This window comes from Dysidea avara, chromosome 12, assembly GCF_963678975.1.
Source record: "Dysidea avara chromosome 12, odDysAvar1.4, whole genome shotgun sequence".
NCBI classification, from domain to species: Eukaryota; Metazoa; Porifera; class Demospongiae; order Dictyoceratida; family Dysideidae; genus Dysidea; species Dysidea avara.
This window is the reverse complement of record NC_089283.1, coordinates 14,062,980-14,076,565: the sequence shown is the minus strand read 5'-3', so window position 1 is coordinate 14,076,565 and position 13,586 is coordinate 14,062,980. Positions and strand designations below refer to the sequence as shown.

The following is a 13,586-nucleotide window of genomic DNA, read 5'->3' as shown; positions in this document are numbered from 1 at the left end:
ATTCACAATAAAATTTCAAGCAGCCTTTTTTCGAAATATAAAGGATAAAGTTTTCAATAAAGTACTTTTGAACCATAATTAAGTAGATATCCCATAATTTAGTGATCACTGGAAAATTTGATCAACAGTCTTCATTCATGAAAATTGTATATTAAAATATTTACACAGTGCGAAGTTACAGTTGATTTTTGTAACTAGAGATGGACCAACTTTTCATGAAATATTCAAAATATTTGTGGTCATAAATCAGAAACTATGGGGCGTGTATGGAGCTAAAAATTTGTATGAGTGATAAGCACCACAGGTACCACAAACGCACAAGTTTTATCAAAATCCGAGAGGTGACCCTAGATTCCTTATTGATTGACATGGAATGATCCATATAACACTATACAGTTGAAACTCTCTAATCCAATGCTCAATGGGAGCCATGAATTTTGCTGGATTAAGGAGGTTGTTGGATCCAAGTTACCTCTGTAATCTGTTATCTAGAATTATGTCAGATTTATGCAATAAATTACAGGTAAAACAGATTACACAATGTTTTTTAACATGAATTAATTTTAGAATTTGAACCAATTAATTGCTTTAGTTGCTTTAAAATTATTTTCTGTGATTGTTATCTGTGAAAACCCAGCATAATCACTCAAGCCTAAATTTTCAGTAAAGGCCATTGATGGTAAAATGTTTGCGTAATTGAAAAAAATTGTAAAATTTTTAAATGTTTTGTTCTTTGTGAAGATAGGATCTAATGATAAAATCCTGCATATCATCTTATTCACTCACTCGAGGGGAATTCAAAAATATTTGTTTCATTGCAGTAGACAATAGGATATGTGAGTTATGGGCATTTGTTTACATCACGTTGAAGTGATTGTACGCAATCAATCTTTCTTCACAGATCATCTCTGTATGTAGTGAAGAAAGGTAATAGAAGGGAAAATGTACCCAATAATGGACTTCCCTATTCATGGTAAACACGATGGTGCAAGTTGCAACACTGTACTGCATTGTGTTTGTAAGTCACAGCCATTAATGTAAGCACCTGTAATTTATTTCCCAATACTTGCTGTATACAGATCCATCTTTCTGTTGTTGCTACTTTGTGGGGCCATAACTCCAAAAGTTGTTGGCATACAAGGCTGAAACTTGGCCAGAGCATACACTTGGCTAAGTAGATTATAAATATTCAGCAATAAAGAATTTGAAAAATGTGCCATTATGCCAGGTATTCACAGATCCGGTCACATATGTGTTCATATATACACCATCTAGCATTTTTGCTAGTTATACACAACACCCTTCCACCACACTGAGCTCTATCATTGCCTTCTTTGCTCTAAGGCTAATTGCATAACATTTTCCACAAAGCCAGTAGTGCATGCACATAACAATACACAATAATCAACAAGAACACAATGACACCGTAAAAGCAAATGAGAGATTATACACATAACAACATGATCAACAGGGGCGGATCCAGAGTTTGGGCAGGGGGGTGCACTTTGCTGAAAAATTGAGCAAAAAATAATAAAAAAAGGTCACAGCAATAATGACTGTTCATTACTAAATGCATATTAATAAATATACTATAAAGTATATGTGACCCGGTCTGCGAAAAGGGCTCTTATAGCCTTTCCAATTGTCCAAGTTTGGCAAATCATAACTCCTGATCAGCTAAATCTATCATCTTGTAATTACACACTCAGCTAGTGCTATGTTAGGAGTTAACAGTGACCAAATTGTATGCTTGTATCTTATTCACAAGCTAAGTTATTGGTTACCATGTTTACATAATTGAAAAGGCGATAAGAGCCCTTTTCGCAGACTAGGTCACATATAAAGATCCTTATTCAGATCCTTATTCATAGCTTCATAGTTGAGCTACGTACACTGCCTCATGAACTCTGTGACTGCTTTATTAGAGTGACTGCTCTATTAGAGTATCTCAATCTTGAAAGGGATGGGGGAGGGGGCGCCCCCTGTGCCCCCCTGGATCCGCCACTGCCTCATATGAACCGCTTCCTCCGCCACTGTGTAGCAGTAAGCACATGTTGCACAGTACCGGAAGACAATATTGGTTGTTGACAGGCGTTATCCCACTATGCCTATAAACTTCTTGAAGACGACAATGAACATTCACAACCTAGGTGTCAGATTTGTCTAAATAGATTAAGAGATGAAAACATTTAACTCTTATAGTATCATAATTTATGATGAGTTATAGTTTTGAGCAATGCACCTATGAAATTGTTCCGAACTAAGATGTAGACTTTCAGCTGCCATCCATAGTGTTGTACATACACCAAATGAATCAACAGTTTACTAGAATGGTAAATGAAGGAAATAATTTCTTTTAAAAAAGAATGCATCCACCTTTTGGTGCTATGCAAAACCAGTCAGTAAATTAAACCGTTTTTCCAGTCATTCATATAGCCACTACCAACATATCTGCCGCATTGACCATATACGAAAGTGATTTTACAAGAGGCACAGAATAGTAAGCCTAGCTAAGGAGAAAATCCAAGGCCTATATATAAAATTATAAACATTACTCAAACCCACTGTTCTGGTACATCATTCAACTTCCAGCTGCATAATATTCTAAATTCGCTTTCACCACATCACTTAAAAAGTCATATGTGACCTGGCCTGTGAAAATAAGACATGTGGGCACAAACTACTCCCTCTCCCCCTCCACCACCGACATAACATCTCATTTCTCAGTGCTGGGATAGAATATTTTCATTCCGTGACTTGCATTTTAAAGCCAATTAAGTGTTGAATAAGTGAATTTTCATGGTCAAGCAATAATAGAATACAAGGTTATGAAGCATCAAAGTTTCAAAAGTAGGCAAATTTTGTGTACCCACAAGCCCTATTTTCACAGGCCCAGTCACATATACTCAAATGTAACATCCCAAAATATTATGTAGCATACAATACATAAAAATTAATAGTCTCTCGCATGTTTCTTTAACACTAGCAAATTCTATAATGTATTGACCATAGATGAATCACAGCAAATAATCTATGCATACACACACACAAATGTATATTATAATTATATACACACTTATTTGTACAGTGTATATTATGTGTATGTAAAAGCTGAACAAATTTAAAGGGGCACAGCAAGTTTAAATACATAATTATATGCAAAAGTTGTGGATATTATATAAAAGTTTTCCATAAAAATAGCAAAAGATCTTTAAACATACAGCTTTGTCATTTACCAATTTCTTTTGGTCGAGGCGGTAATTGGGGTCTCTTTCTTTGAGGTCTTGTTCCCTTTTGATGCTGTGATGACTCTGGGGTTAATTTTGCATCATCTTTCTCTCTGTGTGGCGCTTCAGGAGACTTTGGCTTAGACAACTGTTCAAACTTTTGACAATGTCTCTTGAAAATGTCACTTAAAGATGAATGAGGCTTGTTGGCTTCACTTTGTGGTTGTAAAGCATTTGCTACAAAGGAGTACACTTCCTTGTTGAGTTCTTCCATATTACCTGACTGGCTTACACTGTGTGAGTTCACACTCTTGCTTGGAGAAGAGGTGATTAGTCTAGTGTTTTTATCAGTCATAGTTTGGTTCACTGGTTTGTTATCATTGCTACTAGAAATTTCTACGCTTGAGCTTAGTTTAGTCTCCTTCTCTCTATCACCACTATTGTAGCTTAGGTTATCTAAACTTCTGCTTAGGTTAGAGAGATGTGATAACTGGCTGCATACGGGTACACCATCATCAACATCTAAGCTGTGTGTGGCAGACAAACCTTTTTGTACTGGAGACATTCTGCTCACTGGAGTCTGTTTTCTATTATCAGAGCCTTGAGTTTTCATTGAGTCTTCAGATTGCATTTTCACACACTTTTTCTGTATTTTACTGTGTTGCTCCTCATATTGAGCAGATGGTGCACTTTGTGGACAAGCCTCCTGTAGTTGTGAATCATCCACTGTACGATAATTATCAGCCTTACACTGTAGGGTTGAGACAGACAAATCTTTGGATGTTGGAGAAGATTGTAATTCCTTTAACTGTTTTGCGCCTTGAGACTTTATTGACTTTTCTTCTTCTAACCCTTGTGGTTGTAAGGTAAGATGGTCAGTCTTGCCCTGTGGAGATGATAGACCTCCAGACAAAGAAGATGATCCTTTCAACAGTTTGGCACTTGGTACTATTGGAGATTGTGGAGACTTAACATCTGACTTCTGTGGCCTTATCGCCTCAGTTGAAGAAATGTAGTCAGCTGGGGACTGTAGAGGTGATGTAGTTACATCTCTGAATGCTGGAGAAGACTGCAATGCACCTATCTGTTTTGCTTCAGTTAGCAAAGGGGACTTAGGCAACTTTTCTTGTGGTTCCTGTGATTGCAAAGCTTGATGGTCAGTCTTGCACTGTGAAGGTGATAGATCTCCAGACAAAGAAGTTGATTTCTTTAATGGCTTGGAACTTGGTAGTGATGGAGATTGTGAAGACTTTATTTCCAACTTCTGCTGCCTTAAGGCCTCAGTTGAAGACCCATGGTCAGCTGGGGATTGCGAAGTTGACAAAGTTACGTTCTTGAATGTTGGAGAAGAGTATGATCCCTTCAACTGCTTGTTATCTAGTTGTGTAGAAGATGGCAAAGACTCTTCTTCAGGCTTCTTTTGCTGTAAAACATCTTCTTGAGGAAGATCATCAACCAGAGGTGGAGATGGAGTTGCATCTCTTGATGACGGCGTAGAATGTGACTTTCTTAATTGTTTTGCATTTGGAAGTGAAAGAGACTGCATTGGCTTTTCCTCTGCAAAACCTTCCTGCAACTGCTGTGACTCGGTATCACTATAGAGAATCTGAGGGTCAGAATAGCTACGTGACAATCTCAACATATCTTTTTCAATCATCTCTTTGTCTACTACTGTGACAGCATACCAAAGATCTGTGTCTGTTGTCTGCTGCAATTGAGGAATTCGGGATTCTGAAACACTTTCATATATTTTTTCATCATCTGCATTGTCAGCATAAATTTCACTGTCATCATAAACTTTACTGTCTCCTATTATTATTTCAGTACATCCTAAATCTGTTTCAGAGTATGATCCCTTCAACTGCTTGTTATCTAGTTGTGTAGAAGATGGCAAAGACTCTTCTTCAGGCTTCTTTTGCTGTAAAACATCTTCTTGAGGAAGATCATCAACCAGAGGTGGAGATGGAGTTGCATCTCTTGATGACGGCGTAGAATGTGACTTTCTTAATTGTTTTGCATTTGGAAGTGAAAGAGACTGCATTGGCTTTTCCTCTGCAAGACCTTCCTGCAACTGCTGTGACTCGGTATCACTATAGAGAATCTGAGGGTCAGAATAGCTATGTGACAATCTCAACATATCTTTTTCAATCATCTCTTTGTCTACTACTGTGACAGCATACCAAAGATCTGTGTCTGTTGTCTGCTGCAATTGAGGAATCCGGGGTTCTGAAACACTTTCATATATATTTTCATCATCTTCTGCATTGTCAGCATAAATTTCACCGTCATCATAAACTTTACTGTCTCCTATTATTATTTCAGTATATCCTAAATCTGTTTCAATAGTTGACTTCTCTGGAACTAAAACAGAGCACAGCCATGATACATTAACATTAAAAAACATGGTTTCTGTGCTTGAAGCATAAATATTCACAGAGACCAGAGTCAAGGAACACAAAATAAACCAATAAATACCATTTTAAAGTTACATCTTTAGGAATTTATCCAGGAGCCATGCCTACAACATAATATCTGCTATGAAGGGAGCAAACCACCATGTTAATTATCACTTTGAAATTTACTCTAACATAAACAGTGCACCCATCCACAATTTTGAATTTTTATATCACAGCAGTTTCCCAAAACCTAGTCTATAAGTAAATTCAGTTGTAAACAATCCATGCAAAAACAGCAAAGCTGTATAAAAAGGGTGTGGCCTTCAAAGCCTAATTGAAAAAAATTGTGAAATCAAAGGTGGCAGGTAATAATGCACAAAGCCATTATTAAAATTTACATCATTGCAGCCATTTTATGGTAGCCACTTTGATTTTGCAATTTTTTTTCACCCAGGCTTTTGAAGGCTGCACCCTTTTTATACAGCTTGGCTGTTTTTGCATGGATTTCACTTATTTCTGTATTTTAAATACCCCAATTAAAATATATACCCCTGGATTTGAGGCTTGTTTTTACACAAATCATTGTTCTTCTTATAGACAAACTAATGCCCTATACCAATACGGACCGATCTGATACCAGATCTATGCAGCAACCAATTGGCTATAATACTAATTATTGCTATATAATTTTGTGCTTGCTTATTCATGGCTATGGCTATGCAGAGTTGTATTATAGTGCCTGTATTTATTTTTAATAGTGTTTTATAACAAAGAAAACTCCTACCAAGTTAGGTATACATGATTATACTATTTGTCTATTAGGACAGGGGCAGTGGAGCAGGACAAGGAGTGAGAGGGCCAGGCCAGCTGTAAGCTGAAGAAAAAAAAAAAGGTAACTACCTGCTGACAATAGCTGCTCTCCACCAATCATATGTCCTTATTTATAACTACACATAAGTAGCTAAGTAGCTTGCTACACTGCTTCTCTGAATGCTGTGACTGCTCTATTAGAGTATCTAGATCCTGACTGTTCTATCAAGACACATGGTAGTGTGTCATGCGGCACAAGAAGCCGGCGCGCCACACCGTCAGTATATTTACAGGAAGAAAGTAAACACAATTTTCACACCTTTGCAGCTCTGTGATTCCTTATCCAATTGAAACCAAAGTTGCTACAGAAGTGTCAACTAGGTAGGAGAGTCCACATTCCAAATGTGAAGAAAATCGCTCCAGCCATTTCCGAGATACGAGTGGCCAAAGTTTGGGTTTTTTTTCTTCGTTTCTTTCTTCTTCTACTTCTTTTTGCACACTTTGCAAAATCTGCCATAAAACACGAATGGGTTTTCCAATCGGGCTGCACTTTGGCACACTTAAAGGGCTCATTAAGGCGAATCGTACTGCATTACGATGGCCGGTGATGGTGTTGACGCAATGTGATTTCTGCCCAGTGCTCTGAATGTCAAAGTGAAGAAATTCAACCAAGCGCGGGTAAACGGCGGGAGTAACTATGACTCTCTACTAAGTTTGGTAGGCATCCGATGAACATTCACGGAGTTATGACCAATTATTTGCGTACAATAAGGTCACCCCCACAGGGTAAACCGCTTGAAGGAATGAGTTGACAATTGCTATGTAGATGGAGTGACTATCGTAGGAGTGCCTTTTTGTGGTTTGAAAGGAATCCAGTTAAAGGCCATCGAGATATGACACAAAACCCAACCTGTGTCACAATTACGCGATCGATTTTTATGAATAAAAAAACTATTAGTTTCACGCCTACCAGGCAAACCACTTAGAGCAGTGAGCTGAAAATCAGTGTAGCTGGAACATTTATCATAGAAAGTTCTTGCAGTAGTACAGAAGAATCGGATTACAAACTACTGAGTTATGATTCCAAAGCCAACTACGTGTAGCATATGCGAGATCGAGATACTCTAGAACAGTCACCCTAATAGAGCATTCAGCTACGTTTATAAATTACTCCATTATAGAATTAAATGACATTGCAAGTTATTCTGTAGGGAGTTCAGCTACAAACAGTTAGTTTTATAGACAATTCAGCTACAAGCAAGTCACCCTGTAGAGAGTTCAGCTACAAATATGTTGCTGTAGAGATTCAGAACATTATAAGTCACACTGAAGAGAATTCAGCTATAAACAAGTCACCTTGTAGAGAGTTCAGCTACAACAAGTCACTCTGTAGAGAATACAGCTACAAACAAGTCACTGCGTAAAGGGTTCAGCTACAAAAAAAGCTACTCAGTAGAGAATTCAACTAGATCAGCTACAAACAAGTTACTTTATGCAATGTTCAGCTACAAGTAAGTCACTCTGTAGAGAGTTCAGCTACAAACAAGTTACTCTGTGGTACAAACAAGTCACCGTGTAGCTGGAGAATTCAGCAACCAATCAAAAAAACCACTCTGTAAAGAGTTCAGCTATACCAACATGTTATAACTCTATAGAGAAAGTTATAACTCTATAGAGAGATCGGCTAGAAACAATTAGTCATCCAGTAGAGAGATCAGCTACAAGACATCACCTTATAGAGAGTTTAGTTATAAAGAAACCACCATGTCAAGAGTTCAGCTGCAAACATATCACCCTGTAGAGAGTGCAGCTATGAACAGATCACCCTGTAGAGAGTTCAGCTAGAAAATGTCATCCTGTAGAGAGATCAGCTAGAAGGACCACCTTGTAGAGAGTTCAACTACAAACAAATCACCCTACAGATAGTTCAGCTACAAACAAGTCACCCTACAGAGAGATCGGCTAGAAGAAGTTATCTTGTACATACAAAGAAACAATCATATAAAGAGTTCAGCTGCAAACAAATCACCCTGTAGAAAGTTCAGTTACGGATCATCCTGTAGAGAGATCAGCTAGAAGAAATCACTTTGTAGAGAGTTCAGCTACAAAGAAACCACCATGTAGAGAGTGCAGCTGCAAACAAATCATATGTAGAGAGTTCAGCCAGAAACAAGTTCAACCTGTACAGAGATCAGCTAAAAACAAGTCACCCTGTAGAGAGAGTAGCTACAAAGAAACCATTCTGTAGAGAGTTCAATTACAAACAGATAACCCTATAGAGAGTTCAGCTAGAAACAAGTCACCCTGTAGAGAGATCAGCTAGAAACAAGTCACTCTGTAGAGAGATCAGCTACAAAGAAACCATCCTGTAGAGAGTTCAATTACAAACAGATAACCCTATAGAGAGTTCAACTAGAAGAAGTCACCATGTAGAGAGATCAGCTAGAAACAAGTCATCCTGTAGAGAGATCAGCTACAAAGAAACCATCCTGTAGAGAGTTCAGCTACAATCAAGTTACACTATAGAGAGACCAGCTAGAAACAAATCATCTTGTAGAGAGTTTAGTTGCAAACAAATCACCCTGTAGAGAATTCAGCCACCCTGCAGAGAGTTCAGCTTGAACAAGTCACCTTGTAGAGAGTTCAGCTGCAAACAAATCACCCTGTAGAGAGTTCAGCTAGAAACAAATCATCCTGTAGAGAGTTCAGCTAGAAACAAATCACCCTGAAAAGAGTTCAGTTACAAACAATGAGAGTTTCAGCTACAGTTCAGTTATATAAGAAGTCACCTTATTAACTACAGTATGTGATAATCATCATTCAATGTTAAATATACAAATATTTCATCAGACAAAAGCTATACACACAATTAGTTCCTTTCTTCCACAATTCCTTACAAGTTAAAAAGAAGCATCAAAGTCATATGGCCGGCTTTGTGGCTTGCAATGCAAAAAGAAGTGATATCTAAACCAAAACAGCTAAGCTGTAAAAAAAGAGTGCACCCCCCAAGGTGAAAAAAGATGTGAAATCCAAGGTGGCGGCCAAGAAATGGCTGTGATGGTAGGTTAATGGCAAAATTTTTAATTACGACAATTCAGGTGAATTTGGCGCAGAATCCTAGTGGAGGAGGCAACAACACAAATTGTCGTAATTCACCTGAATTGTCGTAATTAAAATTTTTGCCATTAACCTACCATCACAGCCATTTCTTGGCCGCCACCTTGGATTTCACATCTTTTTTCACCTTGGGCCGCCCTTTTTTTACAGCTTGGCTGTTTTGGTTTAGATTAGATTATCTCGATCTTTTCTTGCAAACAGTGTCCCCTGGTCTCCACTGCCTATGATACTTACTTTCCAGTGACTGTTCTATTAAAGTATCTCAATTTTCATACAAAACATGATAAGTTGGCAGTTGCTTAACAAAAGAATATGATTTTCCAGCCTGTTGTCACAAGTTTTGCCAGTATAGCACTTATTATGATGTTTATAATGATGATGATTGGCGCAAGTATATAGGTCTTATTAATAATTGTACCGCTGATTGGTACCAAAGTGGCTATAATATCAGCTTTTATTCATTGGAATACTAGAAAAGTTACAATAGTATTGTATTGCAGAGTTTATTTGATTACTTTTGTAATACTCTAATAGAGCGCTCATTTTCAAAGACATCAAGAAACACAGTAGTGTGTTATGCAGCCAAGAAAGCTAGTATGCCACACTGTGAGTATTTTACAGAAAGAAATGCAAAAACAGCCAAGCTGTATAAAAGGGTGTGGCCTTCAAAAGACCTGGGTGAACAAAGTTGTGAAATCAAAGGTGGTGGCCATGAAATGGCTGCAATAATGTTGATCATAATAAATTTTATCAAGACACACGGTAGTGTGTCACGCAGCCCAAGAAGCCGGTGCGCCACACCATGATCAAGACACACAGTAGTGTGTCATGCAGCCCAAGAAGCCAGCGTGCCACACCGTGAGTATATTAACAGGAAGAAAGTAAATGCGATTTTAACACCTTTGTAGCTTCGTGATTCCTTATCCGATTGAAACCAAAGTTGCTACAGAAGTGCTGGCTAGGTAGGGGGTCCACATTCCAAATTTGAAGAAAATCGCTGCAGCCATTTTCGAGATACGAGTGGCCAAAGTTTGGGTTTTTTTTCTTCGTTTTTTCTTCTATAGACTATATTTCTTCTTTTCGCACACTTCACAAAATCCGCCATAAAACACGAATACGTGCTCCAATCAGGCTGAAATTTCGCACACTTAAAGGGCTCATTAAGGAAAATCGTACTACCAAGCTTGGTAGGAATCCGATAAACATTCACGGAGTTATGACCGATTATTTGCGTACAATAAGGTTGAAGGTCTGTCACGCCCACAGGGTAAACCGCTTGAAGGAATGAGCTGAAAATTGCTATGTAAATGGAGCAACTATCATAAGGTGCCTTTTTGTGGTTTGAAAGGAATTCAGTTAAAGGCCATCAAGATATGACACAAAACACAACCTGTGTCACAATTACGTGATCGATTTTTATGAATAAAAAACTATTAGTTTTCACACCTATCAGGCAAACCACTTAGAGCAATGATCTGAAAATCGGTGTGTAGCTGGAATAATTATCATAGAAAGTCCTTGCAGTAGTACAGAAGAATCAGAATACAAACCACTGAGTTATGATTCCAAAGCCAACTACGTGTAGCACATGCGAGATCGAGATACTCTAATAGAACAGTCACCCTAATAGAGCATTCAGCTACGTTTATAACTTACTCCATTATAGAATTATATTACATTGCAAGTTATTCTGTAGGGAGTTCAGCTACAAACAGTTAACTTATAGACAATTCAGCTACAAGGAAGTCACCCTGTAGAGGGTTCAGCTACAAATATGTTGCTGTAGAGATTCAGAACATTATAAGTCACACTGAAGAGAATTCAGTTATAAACCAGTCACCCTATAGAGAGTTCAGCTACAACAAGTCACTCTGTAGAGAATTCAGCTAAAAACAAGTCACTGCATAGAGGGTTCAGCTACAAAAAGCACACAGTAGAGAGTTCATCTAGATCAGCTACAAACAAATGTCAAGTTATTTTATACAATGTTCAGCTACAAGTAAGTCACTCTGTAGAGAGTTCAGCTACAAAGAAGTCACCCTGTAGAGAGATCAGTTAGAAGAAGTTACCTTGTAGAGAGTTTAGCTACAAAGAAACTGTGATAGACTGACTAATATAGCTATAACCGTGTGTAATGTTTTATGACGTCATTAATGGTACCTGTATCTATATATACTGTGTTTGACCTTGTATTCAGTTAGTTGTAGTTGTCTATGTTATTCCTGATATATCTATTGAGTTATTAACTATATTAACTGTGGTCGTTCACATGCAAGTGATAGCTATTAGCTTATCAGATAGTGATACACCACATATTGGCGACGAGATAAACTGGACGAATGGCTACTCATGGTTCTGTTTCACCTTTCGGCCCAGAGAAAGAAGAGTGGAGCGCCTATGTTGAGCGTCTCAACTATTATCTAGTGGCAAACGGTGTTGAGGATGATGCCAAGAAGGTCGCGATATTGATGTCTAACAGTGGACCTACAGAGTATGGAACTATTCGAAGTTTGGTAGACGCTGAAGCAAGGAAGGGAATAAAGTATAAAGACTTAATTGCTATCCTAACAGCTCACTTCGACCCGAAACCGTCACCTATAGTGCAGAGGTTCAAGTTCTACAATCGCGCCCGGGCGAAGGGAGAGACCATAGCTGCGCTACGTGCATTAGCAGAGCACTGCGACTTTGGAGATTCCTTATCTACTATGCTACGAGATCGCTTGGTTTGTGGCGTAAATCACAAAGGAATTCAATGCTGACTCCTGGCTGAAAAGGATCTCACGTACAAGAAGGCCCACGAACTAGCAGTAACTTTGGAAGCTGCAGCAAAAGGCAGCAAAGACATCAGCACCACCGCCACTCAGCAAATAGAGCCATTTGTAAATTACGCGAAGGGTGTCAATTTTAAGCAAAGATCAGGAAGGACAACCAACTCATCACGGGCCAAGCTACCAGATGGGCCACAGATCAAAACTTGCTACCGTTGTGGAGACAGACACTTAGCATCCCAGTACAAGTTCCAGACTGCAGAATGCCACCGATGCCACAGACTGGACACATTGCAAAGGTGAGTAAGTCCAAACCAGAAGAAAAGTCTCACCACAGTGGCAAGAAATCTCACCACTACTTGGAGGAAATCCCAGACCTCCCAGACACAGAGGACTCTTCATATGGATTGTTCACTCTACAAAGTGAAACCCATGACCCAATACTGATACAGCTTGAGCTAAACAATGTTCCTGTCAGGATGAAATTAGATACTGGAGCATCACTGACTTTGATCAATAAGGCTTCCTATGATCTCATTGCACAGAATGGGCAAGCTGCCCTTGAGCAACCTGTAGTCAATTTGAGAACATACACTGGTGAAGCTGTGAAGATGTTGGGAAGCACCACTGTAGAAGTGAAGTATGGTGAGAAATGCATACACCTGACTGTTCATGTTGTGGAAGGGAAGGGACCAAACTTGTTACTGGCTAAGTAAGCTTAATATTAACCAATTAGACATTCACACCATAGTGACACCAAGCAAATTAGATAAAGTGTTAGACAAACATGCCTTACTATTTAAGGATGGGCTTGGTATGCTAACAGAGGTGAAAGTCAAATTACAAGTTGACCAAAGTGTCCCACCCAAGTTTTTCAAAGCTAGAAGCATTCCTTTTGCTTTAAAAGGTAAAGTTGAGGCTGAGCTGGAATCCCTAGAAGCTGCTGGAATTATCTCTCCAGTTAGTCACTCAGACTGGGCTGCACCCATAGTGCCAGTAATGAAGCAAAATGGTCGTATTCGTATCTGTGGTGACTATCGTGTAACTATAAATCAGGCAATCAAGGTAGATTCATACCCACTACCCAGAGTGAAGAATTTATTTTCAGCTTTAGCAGGAGGCAAATGTTTCTCTAAGTTAGACATTTCCCAAGCTTACCTTCAATTACCATTAGATGAAGCCTCCAAACAAAATGTCACAGTAAACACCCACAAGGGGCTGTTTAAGTACAATAGACTTCCCTTTGGTGTATCAGCTGCACCTGCAAT

At 38.7% G+C, this 13,586-nt stretch overlaps 1 protein-coding gene across 1 annotated transcript in view; it reads right to left on the bottom strand.

Annotated features, from left to right (window-relative positions):
• Positions 1 to 2,984: 2,984 nt before the first annotated feature.
• The window catches only part of LOC136240818 (serine-rich adhesin for platelets-like), a 33,150-nt gene continuing 22,548 nt past the window's right edge, over positions 2,985 to 13,586 (bottom strand). Inside the window, exon 11 of the mRNA XM_066031880.1 lies at positions 2,985 to 5,588. Coding sequence (XP_065887952.1) covers positions 3,229 to 5,588 — 2,360 coding nt within the window. The 3' untranslated portion in view covers positions 2,985 to 3,228. The remainder of the gene's footprint in view (positions 5,589 to 13,586) is intronic.